This window comes from Perna viridis, chromosome 2 (genome assembly GCF_037379345.1).
Source record: "Perna viridis isolate PV_CMFRI_1.1 ecotype Kerala chromosome 2, ASM3737934v1, whole genome shotgun sequence".
Lineage (NCBI taxonomy): Eukaryota > Metazoa > Mollusca > Bivalvia > Mytilida > Mytilidae > Perna > Perna viridis.
The window spans coordinates 15,088,296-15,109,145 of NC_142446.1; the positions used below are offsets into that span (position 1 = coordinate 15,088,296).

Consider the following 20,850-nt stretch of genomic DNA (forward strand, 5'->3'; position numbering starts at 1 on the left):
ATGAAAAGACTGATCTGAACCACAAAAACGCTTATTATAACTTAGATTACAATTTCTACATTAGCAAATAATTGACATTGAATCTTAATTCTGTTCCAGTCGAACTTGGCCAGCTCAGCACTCAAGAAAGAGACCTAATAACACGGTATCTTGTCTTCATTCAGCATATTTATTTTTTAACGTTCTGTTTTTTTTTAATAATTTGTTTAATGATTTACCCCTAACAAATTCTGCTTTTCTGATAAACAACCATTTCCGCTTTATACTATAGTTTATTATCTGAAAGCCTTATCTTGCGACCATATGGAAAAATCGTTATTTCATATGAAGCTTTACCTATGATGATTGGGGTTTATAGCGTCTTGACGGTGCATTTGGATGTCCAGGACCGCCCTTTATAGGTAACAGGAGGGGTTTTGAACGTCAGGAGTGCGAGCTGTCAAGCCACATATTTTCACCTGTAGTTTCAACCTCTACAAAGTTTCATTTCTAGTAGCTACAATATGCTTGAACAACTCACAAATCCAGGGAAATATTTACTTCGCAACCACTACTCCTACAATGTAAGCAGTTGGAATTCCCTTTCTCCATACCCAAACCTCTTTCTTCCGAACCAATATTGCAAACCGCTCGTTCCGACTGGTCGAAAAGGGCAGAAATGTAGTAAAATATGTTTAAATACCAATTAAAACATTTAATACAGTTTCTTTACCCTTACATGGAAGAAGGCGACGAAACTGAAGAAAAACAAATTACCTCCCTGTCGACCCTGATGAGAAAATCCAGCTTAGTGTTCTCCCCAGGCATTTCCAGCGCTGCGCTTAACAGTGCTATCAAGTTTGAGCACTGTGCTATCAAGATCAGTGATATGCAATCTTGCTACCAGCGCTGTGCTATAAAGTTCAATGTGATGATTAAAAATCAACAATTATGGCAGGAAACGTGTGTGCCCCAAGGTCATTTACGGCATCCTACAAGGTAATTAGCTCCTGAATCACATAGCAGTAAACATGCTATGGTCAGTTGATCACTGCATGACCACACAGGTGTCTGAAGCCAATAAAAGTTATGACATTGCCAACAAGATTCTTTATCAGTCACCCCACCTGGCCACAAATTAATTTTAAGGAAGGTGTCAATCAGATACTAACATCCTATACTGAACAAATCAAAACTGACTATGGTCCAAATTAACTCAACCCTGGCCAATACCATGTGGCTATTTATAAACACCAAGTTGAATAATTGCACAATCACATGGTGTTTTCAACATTAAGAAGGTGATTTACCTTATAAAAGAATGTATTAAATTCCCAAACAATATTTATTCCATCAGATACTTCCAAATCACTTTCAAAAGAAAAAGGAAATGGCTGTCTTTTTTTTACATTGCCATGTTGTTGTGTATCCAGAGCACATGTTTTTTGTGGAAAAATCAGTTAAGAAATAGATCATTAAATCCACCAATTCAACCAATGAGCATTTGGAACGTACGCAAAAATAGTCCTACGCAGAAATTACCCCTGTTCCTCATAGTGCTGTGAAAAAAGTTCTCATCTTATTTTAAAAATTTAAACAGTTTCTGAAAGGAAAAACATTTCTGTACATTTTATAGGTGCATTTTGCTTCTTGTGATGTGAAGCCTAATCTCCATAATGATTTTTAAATATACCCCTATCTTGTGAAAACACTGGGATTTCCCATGCTATTTATAGACCCTTCACTTCCGGTGACCAGTACTGCACTGCAAGTCTGCTAACCCCACATGCCATTCTGAGGATTGTGAGCTGACATATGTAGAATCATGCTGATATATAGTCATCTGCAGGTTAAAGTTAAGGTAAAGTCCAGAGAAGCCATTGAATATTGTGAAATTAGCATAGAAGCCTATGGGAAGTGGAATTAGTGGTTTTTAGCCTTAAGCTGAAGCCATGGCAAAATGAAAAGTTTCTTCAAATAGCTTTAAACTACTTGAAGATCTTGTTAACTTTGCCATGAGAGGAATACACTACAAAAATCCTTCAAAATATGCATTTTTTTAAGTTATAGGTCCAAATTATGGAAAATTGGTCTTTTTGGCTGATTTTTATGTCCTATCTTGTAAAAAGTGTAGAAAATTTAGTAAAAATATCAAATATTAAACTTTGAGGGCTATATTTACCTAAATATGGTAGTAATAAGCACTTGAAATCAAGTTTTGTGTAGATTTGAGCAAAAATTAGGTTAGAAATGAGGAAAAACTCACTTTCATTACTGCGGTTAAGGCCATATAAGCATTCCCCTATGGCAACATGGAAAATCCATTATTGAGCACTTTTTTTGCTTTAGGTGCCCTTTACTGGTCATGTTTTAATGTGAAAACACTGTATTTACAAATTTAAAGCCAAATATATCACGTTTTGTGAAAATTTAAAGATTTAGGATTTTTGACATGTGATCAAGAAAAAGGGGGAGGCATGTCAGAAATAAATTTTTAAAAATAGACCAATTTCTCAGAAAATGATTACTTTTAAAACTATTTCTTCATTAATATTGTTAAAAAACAAGTTGTGATTGATATTTTTTATTTGAAAAGTCAGAAAAAGTTCTTTGCAAATATTTAATGCATTTCAGTATGGTAGAATATTTTCACTTTTTTGCTCGCACAACTTGGTTACCCTATATTTAAAAATCAAATATTTAAAAAAGTGCTTGTCACATTTCACTGAAACTTTGCAAATGCATTCAGTATGTTTGTAGGAAGATACCTGTATAGTTATTTATTTTTTCTAAGACAAAAAGTGACTCTTTAGGTTACAGACCACCAATTCAACCAATGAGCATTTGGAACGTACGCAAAAATAGTCCTACGCAGAAATTACCCCTGTTCCTCATAGTGCTGTGAAAAAAGTTCTCATCTTATTTTAAAAATTTAAACAGTTTCTGAAAGGAAAAACATTTCTGTACATTTTATAGGTGCATTTTGCTTCTTGTGATGTGAAGCCTAATCTCCATAATGATTTTTAAATATACCCCTATCTTGTGAAAACACTGGGATTTCCCATGCTATTTATAGACCCTTCACTTCCGGTGACCAGTACTGCACTGCAAGTCTGCTAACCCCACATGCCATTCTGAGGATTGTGAGCTGACATATGTAGAATCATGCTGATATATAGTCATCTGCAGGTTAAAGTTAAGGTAAAGTCCAGAGAAGCCATTGAATATTGTGAAATTAGCATAGAAGCCTATGGGAAGTGGAATTAGTGGTTTTTAGCCTAAAAATAGAACCACAGATCTGGGAAAAAATATTTTTTTGTAAGTCATGATATGGGATTTTTGTCATACATAAACTTCATAGTAATATAATAATAATTAAGAAAAACCAAACAACTAGTGTGTCAACTTTAAATAATAAGAATAACATTTATGTTTTTTCCTGGTATAACTTGGTCAACTCCACACTACTAACTTCCTGAAATTTTTTAGAAACATGACTATTAAGACCAGAATGTTTATGAAGAATTACTTATCATAATTTGATAGAATATCTTATTAATTTTTGTGTTAAATATAAAAAGGAAAATTTTAAATAATGGTATTAAAGTTATAATTACTGCAATAGAAGAAAAAAGGTAAAATATTTACCTATAAATTCATGTAAACAGCAATGTACAAATGTACATTTTTAATACACAGATCAATTTTTATATAATACATTAAATACAAAGTGGCACATTTCGACATAGGACCTATTAACGTTGTGTCGCACACACTGAATACAGCGCTATCTGAAAATCGTAGGGAAAACACTGCAGCTATCCTGGAAATCTTTTGTAAAAGCAGTTTAAATGAACTTCTCATATGGTTTTCAACATTTTGAATGGGTACATCCAGTTAATAAAATTACGGATTCTAATTTGTGAAACAAAAATATTAAATTAACCAAAGAATTGCCATTACCAACTTTAATATGTTAGTTTTTTCAAAAATGTGTTCCGTTAAAATAGTGACCTAATTAAAATGGCTGATCACTTTGTTAACTGTCTTCATAACAAATATTTTTTAGGTATTTAACAAAAATTTATGATTTGTATTGGTTGATCTCAGGTGGGTCAAACTTCTTTTATGTGAATAAAATACTTAATTTTTTTAAAAACACATGTTTAGCTTTTTTGCATTTGCGGTGTCTTTCAACATGTCAGATTTTAAAGGTTAGGATGGCACCAAATCAATAAAACAGTTTGCAAGACAACCTCTAACACTGCTGAAGTACGCAACCCCTTGTCATAGACATGTAATGAAAGAGATTGGCAACTAACTCATACTTACTTAATGAACAATAAGAACTAGACTGCAAATGGTCATAACTAAAAAAGTATTTGGAATATTGAAATAAAACCTTCAGTTTCCTATTCTACGATATTTTACCTTCATGTTCATACCATTTTCTTTTTTCTACCAATACAAACAAACCTATCACAACTTTTTTGTTTTTAAAGACAATTTTTAAAAATCTACAGTTTCCTATTTTTAGGTCTTCTAGGGTACTGCTACAGTTACATGTATTTTAAATCATTTTATTAGAAGGAGAATATGTAGTTAGATAAATGACTGGAAGGGTCAGGAAATCTTATTCTCCACAACATGATAATTTTATCGATAAATTGGCTAATTAACAAGTTTCTTATCTCTTTAATTAAAGGTCTCTGCATTTGTTAACATGATCGTTCAGATTTGAACACTGGGACCTGTCTTTGTACCCTCATTGTTGCACAGGGCTAAATAAGACAAAATAAAGTTGCAGCATTTATCTAAAAAGTAGTTATGAAAATAGCAGTGCAAAATAAAATAATTTCAAAGATGTCTGCAAAAGTCATGTACAAGCTACAAAATTGGTATGTCTGAAGGTACATTTGTAAAGTAAAATAGGCTAGGTCCTTATAGACCTTAGTCTGAAAGACTGGTGCCTATTAAAGTGAACATGTCTCCTGTGGTAAAAGCACTGCATCTTTGTTTGCCTCCACCACCACACAGGGATTCTGTTAGTACCTGATGCAGGGCTATCTAGTCATATAACACAAAATCCACATATCCAAATCCACATAAAAAAACGTTGGGCAACTACTAAGTCTAATGATATAGGACTACAGCCATAGAACTCAGTCAGGGTATATCCTTCCTCTGGATAGGCTGCTGTTTTGATGCTCTGGCCTACTTCCAGACCCCATTGATTTCTCAAGATTGCTTTGCCTGACTAACTGTTTGGGAGTCGTCATTCCAAGAGTGGTGTTTGGCCGATGGGGGATGGCACTATTTGTACTCAAATAACACTTGACGTTGTTAATAATGCACCGCAATGATGTTATATCATTGATGTACTTACCAACCAAAATAGAGACATTTCCTTTAACACATGCTGTGCATCTGCATTAAAATAGGGCTTGTAAGTCATTTTGATTTGATTTTTTATCTAGAATATCCACTGTTGAAAGCATTCAAAAACAAAGATGGATTTATTTACAGGTAGTTTGCTATTTCTGTTTACATCAGTATGAGGCATAGTTAGAAAAATTTTCTATTTGTGTTTTTACCAAACTGACATTTACATAAATATGATTTTAGGCTTTGCCTTTGAGGGACAAAGCTATTTGTACTCGAATAACATTCTGCCTTGTTGTAATATATAGCTGACCAACTGGAATATGTAAGACTTCCTATAACACACACTGTGTGTTCGGGTTCTAACAATCACATCTTGGGCCAGCTTTTCGCACATGTTTTTCTGATGTCCTGATATAGAGGGAGTATGCCAGAAACTTCTTTTTCGCCATCTGCAGAATTTTTTTGCGATAGTTTAGGTCCTTTACATTCTACCATTTTACGACTTCACTCCCATTTTGCTCTCTTTGGGAGAATATTAACAACCACTTTCTAAGTTTGAATGAGGGCTAGGGATCCACTTTGGTGATTTCACAGGGTCACATGAGGAGACTATTAAACTCTATAGTAATCATATGATGTTATATTCAGTTCTGGTTACTGGAATATTGTTTGATAGCCATATACATGAGATGACCAGGCTGGTCACAATAGTTTTAAAAGTTCTGTGTGATCAGTATGGTCCTTTTCACATATGAAAATGATTTTTTCATTTTCTTTGGGACTGTAATGACATCACAATTTGAAAAAAAGCATTTTTAATCATCAGATGAATATTGAATTACAGTAACTTTCCATAATTTGATTGAAAGATATCTCAAAATCTTTAACTTTAACAGATAACATACCAATGCTATTTTAAAAGTCGAATCACAATCAAAATTGTACCGGTAATTATGTCTTGTCCAGCTTTGCTGTAAGAGTCCATCATACTGATCTACAATGCACAGAATGTAAAATTTGTGATTGAATCCAGCCACACTTTTAGTATTTGAAAAAAAACGACATTTATGTTTTTAGTGTTTGGATTATTGGACAATTTATCATGAACACTAGGAAAGAGGAATTGTATTTTTGTAGAAATAATCTTTATGTTATCAATAGCCATTTAAATATCTTTTATTCATACATAGTGGTTTTAAAAAAACAATGTAACAGATCATATTTAAATTTCATATTAAAAAATTGCAGTAGGCATGTGAAAGTTAGCTAATGTTGTTATTGATAATGTGCATCATGTACAAACCCGATATTCATTATCAGTAGTTGAAAAGATCTTTGAAAACTGATTGTTGACAAAAGGTGTTATTCAACTGAAAATTTATCAATTCAATTTCAATTAAATGAAAAATTTTGTGTACTTTTAAACTTTCTTACTTATTTTTTTAGAAAAAAATGGTCTGGAAGATTTTGATCAGTCTTTCACTTGTAACATTGACAACACAACATCAAAATCAAGCTTATCCCCCTGGTGTTCCACCTCCTAACCAACAGCATATGCATCAACCACCTCCAAATCAACAATATCAAGGTCAACCTCAAGGACAACAACAATATCAGGGCCAACCCCAAGGTCAACAACAATATCAAGGCCAACCCCAAGGTCAACAACAATATCAGGGCCAACCCCAAGGTCAACAACAACAGTATCAGGGCCAACAACAACAAAATTTACAGTATCAACAAGGTCAGGGCCAACAAGTCCAACAGCAGTACCAACCACCTCCTCAACAAGGACAACAACCGAATGTACAGCAATTTCAGCAACAACAAGGCCATGCCCATGGTCATGCTTTTAACCAAAGAGAGAATGTTCACAATCAGGAGTAAGTTTGTTAATCCTAGGCCATCAGTATTAAAGCAGATGACAGTGGATTGCTTATTCCCTAAATCTCATATAAAATTCATGTTTTTCTCTAATTAAGAAAGGATTTAGATGTACTGAATATATTTACAGTCTTTTTCATATAACCACAGCGAACAAAGTTTGTGATGCATAAAAATCACTCTAGTTTGTTTGTCTGTCCAAAATTTATTTTTGTTAAAGATGGATTTTAGGTGTAGATGTGCATTAAACTAAATAATGATTGTAGGTTGCTTCCAAAGGGAGATAACTAAAATTAAAGTTTTTCATATTTGGACAACATACTATGATGTATACTTCTATCTACACTATTCAATGGAATTTTAGAACTTTTTATAAAGTTGGTAATCATATTTGGATATGCAAGAAGGAAAATTACTATTATTTGATCTTTTCAAGCAGAGATAATACAACCAAAGTGTCATAAAAAAATGTGAGGTAGATAGTTGGGCCCAATTTGCTTTGCAGTTTATGAGTTATCTAATCTTTCACCATGTGTTTGCTTTCTTTTACCTTTACATGTTTACTTTGCAGGCATATAAAAGAGCATTTGAAGGAAGTGGTTGACAAGCCTGAAAAAGAAATGACAGATGATGAACTTGAATTTCATTATTTTAAACTTCATGATTATGATAGCAATAACAAGCTTGACGGTATAGAGGTTACTAAAGCTATTACTCATTTTCATGATGGTAAGTCAACCTAAGAACATCAATACATGTATGTATCATACTGATATGTATCATATACACCCATGCACCCATACTTTCAGCAAGTTACAAATATTTTATTGAAGACTCTGATCAGAACATGGTTTTGATCAATGTATATTTTATGTGATCTGTTCAAATGGATATTTAGGCACATTAGAGCCTCTAGTTCTCTGAATTATTTCAGGTATTAAGATGAATTTTGGTATGTAAGTTTGTAGTATTGGGTTACAGATGAAGTGTATGTTTGTGTCCACTTCAATGATTTAACAAAATTAAAGACCTTGGGCTTTGTGAAAATAACACATTTCTTTCAAGATACAATCTTCTTCTTCTCATTTGTCAGATTTTTTTTCTGCTACCAGATGAATTACTTAATATGCTCAAATCGAAACCTTCCTATAGAATTTCATCAAAATCTCTTGAGTGGTTTAACACATGCTATTACACAAATATTTGTAATATCAGAATAAATAAAAACACAATAAGTTATTTTGACCTGTGATTGGCAGCTAACAGTCAGTGTTGACAGATTAACTTTCTTTTTAATATAATCACATTATAGAGTAAAAATATTTTGAAAGATGATTTTTATTGCATCACACCTGGTTCATTGAAAAGTACTCATATTAATATAGGACATATTCAATGTAACCATTTCTATTTTGATTTTTATATAGGAGAGAAGGAAAGTGAGTAAAATGTGGGTAATTTTTAAAAAGTGGGGTACATTGTATTTTATTTTTACCTGATCTGGTAGATACAGCTCTGTTTTATTACATTTTATGATTAGCTAATAAATGGATATTGATATAACAAGACAGTTGTCAAGTACTGTTCCATGGGGATGTAAATGACCTAGCTATTCAAAATCTGCTGTAAAGATACATTCCTCAGCCCTTTACATCAAAACTGACATGATTTTGAATGAGTTATTAGTGGCTTGATTAGGTAAATGTTTGGGTAACTTGTTCCACAAGACAGATCCAGAATATATGAATGAATCTCTGAAAAGTTCAGTTTTTTTTTTTTATTTTTTATTTTTGGTATTTTCAAGTTTCTTTGTGCAGCATTTCTTAGTGAATAAGGTTTGTTTCCTGAAACATAATTAAACTTTTTTGATATGTAACTTGGTGCTTCCCCATTGAGAGATGTATAGATTAGTAGGTATTTGTGATATTTACTGCTTGTTTTTTTACTTTCATGGTTCCTAATTATTTGAATAAGGGTCCTGATGGGTAAAAAGGTTCAGCATGTAGAATGTGGCAGAAAGCCTGTTTGAGGAAGATCATTGATAGATATGACAAATAAAAGCAGCCAAGTATGGAACCCTGAGGAATGCCAAAGCTAATATGTTTTTTGAAGAACAAATATTTGAATTTATTTACTTGCTGCTTTCTATCCTTTAAGTAGGAGTTAAAGAATCACGCATTGAAATATGCTTAAAACAGTCATATGATTCAAGTGGAATCTGAGATTGTAGTACAGTGGGTATATAACAACAGCAGATGAATAACATGTATACAAACTTTGACTCCAAAATTTCTACATTTTGTCCTTATACATGCAGTACCAAATTTTAATAGAAATCTGTGTCTACCTCATGGGTTCCTACATATATTAGAGAAAAAAACACTGAGTATGAGAATTTAGTTCTGATGTTGTCTCCCTTTGCATAGGTCCAGTCAATATGTTATGAGTTCATGTATTTCATCTGACAATCATTGCTTTTACATTTTTTGTAGCGGAATATTTTCATATTGTTTGGAATAAAAAATTTATGGTTTGACAAAGTCATAAAGCTCATAATACTTTCTCAGTGAACAAAAACTTTTATGTTACGGTAGTTGTTATGTTGCATTTTTTTTTATTTTACAGCCATTTTTTTGTATTTTCCTGATTAGGAAAATAAGTGGATAGTAATTGAAAATAACATACAAATTTAATTTAGTGATTAACATGATGTATTATTTCAGAGGTTCCAGTTTGCAAACTCCAAAAATACTGTTATTATTTATTGGGAACTAGTTCTCAAATTTTTTTAGGCTTCTATTGAACCACTAAATAAATTTCCAAATCAAATGTAAATTACAAAAACTGAAATGATTTAAAAAAAAATCAACAAACTGAAAACAAATGTTGACTTATTTGACATAGTCCTCTTTGTGGAGCATAGCGTAGCTGCAGTCGTTCTCCATCTCACTCTGTTTTGGGCTATTCTTTTTGTGTCATTCCAGGTCTTTCTGTTATTTTCTAGCTCTTTCATTCATGTTCTTTTCCAGCTGTGCAAAGGTCACCCTTGTTTTCTGTCCTTGTGGATTCCAATCCAATGCCACTCTGGTGATACTATTTTGAGGTTTTCTGCATGCGTGACCAATCTATTGCCGTGCTCGTTTCTTTATCTGAAGTGTTGTTGTTTCCTGGCTAGTGCACTCCAACTGCTTATTGGTTATTCTTATTGGCCACCAAACTTTACATATACGTTGTAGGCATTTGTTGCTAAATACCTGGATTTTTTTGTTGTAACCCTGCTGTTAGTTTCCAGGTTTCAGATCCATAGAAGGGCACTGATTTAACATTAGTATTAAATATTCTTATCTTGGTGTTATCACTTAGCGCATTGGATTTCCATACTGGCTTAAGCATGGTGAAGGCTTTACAGGCTTTGCTTATTCTGGCTTTGATGTCTTCGTCTGAGCCACTGGTCTTACTAATAACACTCCTTATGTATGCAAATTTCTCAATTTATTCCAGTACTTCCCCTTCAATTGCAACTGATCCCCTCTTTTCTAGATTTAAACTTCATAATTTATGCTTTTTTGTTGATTTTTAGTCCTATTTTCTTTCTGATTTCATTCAGTCTGTTGGACTTATCTCTAATGTCCTTTATACGGTGGGACATTAGGGTGAGGTAATCCACCATATTTAGGTCTTCTAGTCTTCTAGCCATTGTCCATTGTATTCCTCTTGGCTTGTCAAATGCCTATTTGGTAATCCAGTCAATGACAATTTAGAAAAGTATGGGTGGGAGTAAGCAGCCTTGTTTCATTCCAACTTTTACCTGAAAGGGATCATTGAGAGTTTTTTCATGTATCACTTGCACTGAGAAATCTTTGCATAGGATCTTGATAATATTTGCTATCTTAGATGGTATTCAATACTGTTTTAGCAGCTGCCACTTTCCATCTCTGTTGACACGGTCGAAGCTTTTTCAAAGTCTATAAAATTTATGTACAGTGATGATTGCCATTCTACTGATTGCTCCACAATTACCAGATATTCTGTGAGTTGCAATTTGGTCAACTTCAATAGAATCTGAAGCCAGCCTGTTCATCTTTTGTAACTTTTTTTTTTATTATTTTGAGAACTTAGAACTTTGTCCACAGCATCTTTCATCCTGTTCAGTATCACTCTACACAGGACCTTACTAGCTACTGGCAGAAGAATTATGCCTCTCTAATTTTCACAACAGCTTAGGTCCTTGTTTTTAGGCATTTTGACAAAGTAGCTCTATATTCCATTATGTTAGTATTCTTTCAGCTTATTTGCTGATCTGTTCTCCTCCGTGTTTCAAAACCTCAGGTGGTATTCCATCCACTCATGTGCTTAAAACACCATTCTTAAGTGACTTTAATGCTTTATTCTTTAAGTGGGAATAAAATATTGGTAAATGAATTGCATTGTTTTGTTTATAAATGATTAAATATACTTTGAAAGTATTTTGGGGTTATTGATCCTTCAGGATCAAAGTACCTTATGTCACCAGCCCATCACTGGAACTTTATTACTATTTCTGAACCCTACACAAAAATATAGTCCAAATAATGTAATTCCTTTTATATCATTCAGTATCTTTTATTTCAAGTAAATGTTTCTTGCAATTAATCAGCTCAATTATATTCTATTATTTCTGGAAATAAAATTAAGATCTGGTCTTCATATCAACACAAGATTTGAGGGACTCCTTTTTGGCTTTTAAAGATATTTAGTAATAAATTTGCAATTAGGGACTTTATTTCTTGCAGTAATGTGTCTAGAAGCATAAAACGTGTTAAGTATTTTCATTTTGATACACTTATAAGTCAAATTCTCCATCCTATTGTAAATATTTTACTATTCATAAACAGGAAGTGAAGAACAGTGATTTTAACCAAGTAAAATTGGCGGGAAAATTCAAATCGATAAAAGTGTCTAGTTTTTTAAAACCTTGTGTTAAGGAAATTATTTTCTTAAGCTGAAATAGGTTTTATTTAAATACAATTATAATGTAGGATAAATACTCCTTTAATATAGCTTTTGAATGTAAATACACATTAATTTTAAATAGATTTAAAAATGGGGGGGGGAGGTGAAATGGAATAAAATTTTGTAAATGTGTGTGAAGTTGGATCAGAAGTGTGGATTGACTTTCTGTTTATACATATTTAAAAGACAGTTCTTAATAGTATTTAAAATGCAATGTATGAACACTGTTTTATTTAACATCATATAATCTTTGAAATAATGTTCATGCTACAATTTTCACATGAATCAAAAAGCGCCAGTGCTATCAGCACTTTGATTATTCATGGGTACCAATTTTCATGTTGTATGGAAAAAAAGCTTCAGTTTGTAAATTCTTGATGGATTTGATAACTCTATCATACAAGGGAATGGGAAATTTCTTTTTCATTCGTACCAAATTGTGTGATTTATCAAATCCATGAAAACCACGAAAATTGGTATCCCATGAATAATAATACACTACTGTGCTTTTGGGGTATTCTTTTGTTTTTGTTTGTTCATTAATAAAACAAGATGAATGTTTTTACTAAAAAAGTTTACAAGAACATTGATGCAGTTTTTTTGTAAATACCTCAATAGCAGGTATAAATATGTGGAGTAAAACTGTTCAGAATGGTAAAATCGATCTCCATGTCAATTTTGATCTATTTTTCACTATTGGCCATTAACATTTTAATTTAATTAAGTTGTTTCAATTTTTAGCTTGAATCTTAAAAACAGTAGGTAAAGAATAACTAAAATGTCTTTCAGAAATTCTGCTAAAATGTCTTGAATTCTTGAAATAGACTAACTGTTGTCCTGACCCCCCAGACCTTAGTCAGTAAATATATTGTTACATGGCTATACAGTCCAGGATACAGACTAACTGTTGTCCTGACCCCTCAGACCTTGGTCAGAAAATATATTGTTACATGGCTATACAGTCCAGGATACAGACTAACTGTTGTCCTGACCCCCTAGACCTTGGTCAGAAAATATATTGTTACATGGCTATACAGTCCAGGATACAGACTAAATGTTATCCTGACCCCCCTGACCTTAGTCAGAAAATATATTGTTATATGGCTATACAGTCCAGGATACAGTCTAAATGTTGTCCTGACCCCTCATACCTTAGTCAGAAAATATATTGTTACATGGTTATACAGTCCAGGATACAGACTAAATGTTGTCCTCACCCCCAGACCTTGGTCAGAAAATATATTGTTACATGGTTATACAGTCCAGGATACAGACTAAATGTTGTCCTGACCCCCCAGACCTTAGTCAGAAAATATATTGTTACATGGCTATACAGTCCAGGATACAGACTAAATGTTGTCCTGACCCCCTAAACCTTAGTCAGAAAATATATTGTTATATGGCTATACAGTCCAGGATACAGACTAAATGTTGTCCTGACCCCCCAGACCTTGATCAGAAAATATATTGTTATATGGCTATACAGTCCAGGATACAGACTAAATGTTGTCCTGACCCCCCAGACCTTAGTCAGAAAATATATTGTTACATGGCTATACAGTCCAGGATACAGACTAAATGTTGTCCTGACCCCTCAGACCTTAATCAGAAAATATATTGTTACATGGCTATACAGTCCAGGATACAGACTAAATGTTGTCCTCACCCCCCAGACCTTAGTCAGAAAATATATTGTTACATGGTTATACAGTCCAGGATACAGACTAAATGTTGTCCTGACCCCTCAGACCTTAGTCAGAAAATATATTGTTGCATGGCTGTACAGTCCAGGATACAGACTAAATGTTGTCCTGACCCCTCAGACCTAAGTCAGAAAATATATTGTTACATGGCTATACAGTCCAGGATACAGACTAAAATGTTGTCCTGACCCCCTAGACCTTAGTCAGAAAATATATTGTTACATGGCTATACAGTCCAGGATACAGACTAAATGTTGTCCTGACCCCCCAGACCTTGGTCAGAAAATATATTGTTACATGGCTATACAGTCCAGGATACAGACTAAATGTTGTCCTGACCCCCTAGACCTTAGTCAGAAAATATATTGTTACATGGCTATACAGTCCAGGATACAGACTAAATGTTGTCCTGATCCCTTAGACCTTGGTCAGAAAATATATTGTTACATGGTTATACAGTCCAGGATACAGACTAAATGTTGTCCTGACCCCCCTGACCTTAGTCAGAAAATATATTGTTATATGGCTATACAGTCCAGGATACAGACTAAATGTTGTCCTGACCCCCCAGACCTTAGTCAGAAAATATATTGTTACATGGTTATACAGTCCAGGATACAGACTAAATGTTGTCCTGACCCCTCAGACCTTAGTCAGAAAATATATTGTTACATGGTTATACAGTCCAGGATACAGACTAAATGTTGTCCTGACCCCCCAGACCTTAGTCAGAAAATATATTGTTACATGGTTATACAGTCCAGGATACAGACTAAATGTTGTCATGACCCCCCAGACCTTAGTCAGAAAATATATTGTTACATGGCTATACAGTCCAGGATACAGACTAAATGTTGTCATGACCCCCCAGACCTTAGTCAGAAAATATATTGTTATATGGCTATACAGTCCAGGATACAGACTAAATGTTGTCCTGACCCCCCAGACCTTAGTCAGAAAATATATTGTTACATGGCTATACAGTCCAGGAAAACTGCTATTAAAAAATCACTTATTCCAGATTTTATTTTCTGGTCATATTCCTCTTTTTTCAAATTGAAAAAGACCAATATAACTTCTTTCTATACTGAGAGGATATTTTGTTAATGTACAACATTGAAAATTATTTCTGCTTTGAAATTATTCAGTGAAAAAAACTAACAACAGCACCAATAGTGATAATTCAACGATTAGTACCAGTAGTAAGTAAATCTGTGTTAGCAGTAGAAGGCAGTCATGTACACAAATGCTAAGCTGAGATTAATTGTGACTAATCATAGAAAACTCACATTTAAATACATTGGAAATTAGTCCAAAATTCTTTTTATGCATATATTCTTATAATTTTAAATATTACAAACTTTTTTTACTGCTAACACAGAAAATGCAGTTTTTTGCCCTATGAAGGGTTTCCTTTCTTTAATGCTTTAATACCATTTTTAATAACAATGTTATATTTCTCACTGTGTTCTAATAGTTTTGGTTTCTTGGAGTATTTCTTGTATTTATTTGATTTTGAGTTAAATTTTATTCTTTTTACTTTTTTTCAGTAAATTTGTACTGGGTTTCAGTTTTGTTTTACATTGTAATATACATGTTTATACAATGTCAAAATTTAGACATATCCACACAGGTTCAAAACCAGTGAGAAAAACAAGTAATAAGAAAGCTCAGTTATATCAGAGATATGATGATATGATAAATCCATATTAGGGTAAAGTCAAATATATTTTAAGGGCAGGGGTTGGAGAAATAATCATCAGTACAAGTAAAACTTCTTTCCATCATTCAAAATATTTCCCCAATTTCAATAATTATGTTTTTCCTTCCAAAATATTTCCAGTTTCCAAAGATCACATGTTTATGCCTTTTTACCATTGGTACTGAAATTATGCTTTCAAATATTGCTAAACACTTCAGTTATCTTTTCCTTTAAATCCTAACAAATTTTAATATTCATATAACACACTCTGAAATGAAGGTTTGAGCATTTCTTTGATTTATAAATGGATTCACATGGTATCTTCATCCTGTCAATTTCATCATGGAATTGCATTTCCAATCACTTTTTATATTGAAAGAAAAAAGAGAAGCCATTGGAAATGCAGGATTGTATCATAACAGACTACAAATCATGGTTTCTATTTTTCCATGTGTGCTAAAATCTTTGAATCTTTACATCCTTTTAAGAAATAAAATATCAGACATATTATTTTTCAGATGATATATAATACTAATGAAGCAAGAGCAATTTTGAGACTAAAAATTTCTTAGAAAACATGAATTCATTACTCAGTAAATTCATTACTGTGGGAGGTCTCAGTAATTACAAACTGTCACAAATTGCTATACCAATTGTCGTATTGTATGGCCATATTGGAAGTTTTGACCTTATAAAAGTCAATCAAAATCCCTGAACATATTTGGCTGCATTAAGTTTTTGTGTTAGGAATTGATTTTAAGGCTATTCATTAAAACCTTTGGGATGTAAAACTTTGATGTTGTTCTAACCCATCAGTATCTGAAGAAGGCCCTGGAGGTGTCAAATCTCCGCCTTCCATGATCAGGCTGCCAGGTGGTAACATCTTAATTATTAACGATCCTAAGCACGTTTGAGTAAATGTTGGCAACCTTACAAGCCTGATGGGATGCTTGTTTAAAATTTGTTATGCATGAATAAATCTCATGAGATATGGTAATTATCATGTAGAATAACTGTCATACCGTTAAAATAGTGTGTATTGCTGCCGGTTTTTTTTTATATTTATTAGTGTATATTGTTTGGTATAGGTATATAATGAGAAAGGTTTAAGTTACTTACATGCTTATTAAATGGTGTTCTGTTCTGTGGTTTTATACCTTTTTTGTCTTATAAACTTGTTTCTATTTTACGTACCAAAAGATATATTTCTTGATATGAAATTTTATTTTTTCAGTAGTGACGGTCTATTAGTTAGAGATTATATTAGATTTCGACCTAGTCACTTCATCATAAATATTCAGTTTTCATGATAATTTTATTGTCTTTTCCAACCTCTAGAAAATAATATATAATTTTATAAAAGAGTGAAAGGTGTATTAAAGAACTACACTTAATCATATAAATAAGTACTGGTAGAAACTTCGATATCAATCATGCAGGATTATTACTTACTTATCTCCACTTATCAAATTTATTTTACAGAAGAAGGAGAGGCAGAAGAGAATAAAACTCCACCAAAGGTTTACACAGACGATGAACTTATTAACATTGTAGACATGGTCATGAAGGAAGATGATCTCAATGATGATGGATACATTGAATATTTTGAGTTTGTGAAGGCCCAAAGGAATGCCAGGAAAGATACAGACACTAAGTCTTAAGTTTTGTCATTTTATATGATTTTTTTTTATTACTTAGGAATTTTTTAAGATGTGAAATGATTATATGGGAAATTGGTACTAAGAATTATGTCTTAAGTTGTTGTATTTATTTAATCAAGAAGCAGATATGAAATAAGCATAGCTCCTAGTAAATGTGTACTCTATATATTTGATCTGGCATTTAGAGTTTTTTTATCAACATGATTTGTAAGATGGATTATGACCAGAAGTAATGCCAGTTTCTTCAACTGTTGTCATTCCTTTACAAGAACTTTCTTGAAAACATTTTCTTTCATACAGTCATTAAATCAGTCATTGTTTTGTCATTGATATTAAGATCTGTAACAATTTTATTATGATCTGTATGCAGACAGATTTGAACATTTATTATACATATATAATGATTTTTTTTTTGCAAAAATTGTGAGTATATATTTTTTATTTGAATTATTGATGTAGAAAAAAATATATGGTATCACGAGTGCATTACATTTGCACAACTATCCAATTAAAAAAAGATTAATTCCACAACTTTAACTCTTAATTTTAATTAATACATGTGCAGGACATTTTTTTTTATTCATGGTTAATAAAAATTCAGTACATTTGAAAGTTTTGTACACAAATTTATTGAATAACCTTAACATTGATATATTATACAGTTTTTTTTTTTAACTTATTATTCATATAAAAAAATGATGCTGGCTTCTGAAAGACAATGCTCAAAGTTTTAGTGTGAACATTATTTGTTATCCATAGTTAATAAACAGTTTCATCATATTTTAGTTTCATTTTCCACATTGTGCAAATTAAAATTACCGATGAATTACATGTCATACAAATTTTGGTTATAAATTCCATGCTGCAACTCATGTAAATAGTAAAACAAAATTGTAGGAAAATGCAGATGAGCCAATAACCAAGTAAATAACCATTGTTATGTTTTTTTTTATCTGCAGTATGCACAAACGTCTTGTGTCTAAGTGACATATACAAAAAAAACTGACACTCATATAAAAACATATGTTGAAATTCAAGAACTTTTAGTCATGCTACCTGATGGGTATCCCTATCTAAACATTGTGATATGATGATAACAAAAATTATTTTTATTTTTGTTTACTTCAAATAAAACTACTAGTATTTAAGATAAGTTTGAAAATGTTGTTGATAAGTTATGTTTGTTAATGATTTTTACAATGTACTGTGTTAGAATAGAAATCCATTATGTGTTACCATTATCAGTGCGTCTCTGTCTATATACAATATTTACCAATACAATTTTGTTCATTTTTAGATATCCTGTTTTTGAAAGGATATGTTTTGTCCCATTATGGTACTGTGAAAGCCTCAGTACTGGTAGGCTAGATCTAGAGCTTTATTAGAAATGTCAATATCTACTTGTGTACTGTATTTGTATGTTTTTAGGGCTTTATATTTACAATACTAAATTATATAGTGTATAATTTGTTGAAGTGAATATTTTAAGATTGAACAGTTATTGACTATAACAGTTTCTAGTGGTAAAGGGTAACCTAGACCTTTGGTTGGTTAGTGGTAAAGTGTAACCTAGACCTTTGGTTGGTTAGTGGTAAAGTGTAACCTTGACCTTTGGTTGGTTAGTGCAAGTATTTTGTAACATTGTTTATTAGAAAAGTAATTCCTCCAAAGGATTAAAACAGTCTCACCAGTATTGAAGTGTACTGTGCAATAAGAGAAAGGAGACACTTTAAATTTTGTAAATTGAAGAATAATTGATAGGAATGTAAGAGATAATAAACAATCTTCTATTTTAAGGCTGGATTTTTAACATTTGGACTTTTTTTGCAAAGTACATGTAGTTTATTTGAATTTATGAGGATGAAATAGTTTCTGTTTTGTTTTTTGTTTAATTGTCAATTTTTGCATTTTTCAATATACTAATTCAAAATATTGATAAAATTGGGAACAAAAATTGAGTGCTTAAAAGAGGAGTCTAGTGAATAGAAAAATTGACATATGAAGTGATGATAGCTTGACTGGTATTTTCAATAACATTTTACTTATTTCACTTTCTTACATTGATTATACACTACTGGAATAAAAATATTTCACTTTTTCCAATTTTAAGAACATCTTGCACACATATATGATATTTCAAAGTTTGTCTTTTTGTTACTTAATATGTCACAATTTAAAATTAAAAATGTAAGAATTTAGTTTGACATTAAGCTTTCATAATTTTATACAAATTATACAAATATGTCAAATTAATATTATATTTGCTCATTATTTTCATTAACATTCCATCGTGTGCTTCATGTTAATGTAATTTTGTATAGTATTTAGTTCGTTTCCTTCCCCTACATTTAAAGTGATTTTTTTTGGTCTTCACAAGCCTAGACAGTAGTTTTTATTTGGTATCTCATTATTCCGTTATACAAAGTCAGAAAATATGGTATCAGCATAGGTCAGTAAGTTTTTTATAAATGGGATTTGTGAAGTTTGGTGTTGTTTTACTTAAGATTCTCTTGAGGAAAAATACTTGTTAATAGGACACCTTCATACCCATCATATTCCCATTCCATGCAAACAAAAACATGGCTAAATTTTCAATGTACTTATAAAGTAATTATTTAAGAAACATCTCATTATTTTCATTTTATTGTAGTAGATATGTTCCTTTTATGTAAAGTATTACTTACATGCCCTGGTAGGTGCCCAAAGAATCTGATGTTTAAAAGAATCAGAATTTGTTGTTGTTGAATAACTACTAGTATATAAATCTACAAACAGCAAATTTTATTTTTTGCCAGTTTTGTTAGCAGCACTGTGCCAAAAGTGAGTCCCATTTTTAAAATTTCCTATTAGTTTCTATATAAAATCACATTTAAAAAAAAACATATTGTGAAGCTGGCCTTTCATTAATCTTAAAAAAAAATAAAATATTATATGTAAATTTGTGGTTTAATATTGACGAAGATGATTTCAAATAACAGTAAGTTGAACCCAATAAAAAAAAAACAATATTTTACTTGCTTTTATAGGTAAATTATGACTCAATCATTTTCTTTGTGGTATTTATGAATTTAGCATTAAAAACTTAAAATTCTATTATTTTCTAGACATTTTTCTTCCATAAGATAGAAAGTTATTTTTATAGATTCTGTTGGGAAATTTAAAATGGGGTTCACTTTTGGCAGGGTGCTGTATATATGTTTTACCTCTACATGTACATGTATGGATGCTGTTTGTTTGTCTTCATCTGACATAATTTATGATTGGGTGGCAGATTGTGGAATAAACATTATTATCATGTGTATATTTTTATACTACTCCCATTCATGGGGGTGTGGTGGGAGTTTTAACTTGCTACCTTATTGAACATTTGAGTAGATCCTACTGCTATTACTATAGACAACATAAGAAAAGATTTTCAATATTTTATTTCTCGTGCTAAATGCACCACGACAGTAATACTGACTTTGGTTTTACCAATAAATGATATAAATATTCATATTTACAATAATCCTTTATAGATAGATATGGCACTGAGCCAATATAA

General features: G+C 31.9%; 1 protein-coding gene across 2 annotated transcripts; it reads left to right on the forward strand.

Moving 5' to 3' along the window:
• The first annotated feature begins 7 nt into the window (after positions 1-7).
• Positions 8-20,802, forward strand: LOC148623779 (uncharacterized). Of its 2 annotated transcripts, XM_088565890.1 has the most exons (5): positions 8-145; positions 6,811-7,247; positions 7,820-7,977; positions 15,092-15,145; positions 17,128-20,802. In XM_088565890.1, exons 2-5 carry the CDS (start codon positions 6,817-6,819, stop codon positions 17,304-17,306), a joined length of 822 nt encoding a protein of 273 aa, XP_088422016.1. In that variant the 5' UTR covers positions 8-145; positions 6,811-6,816; the 3' UTR covers positions 17,307-20,802. The 2 variants fall into 2 exon arrangements, with proteins under 2 accessions (XP_088422016.1, XP_088422017.1); XM_088565891.1 differs by lacking the exon at positions 15,092-15,145.
• Positions 20,803-20,850: the final 48 nt, after the last annotated feature.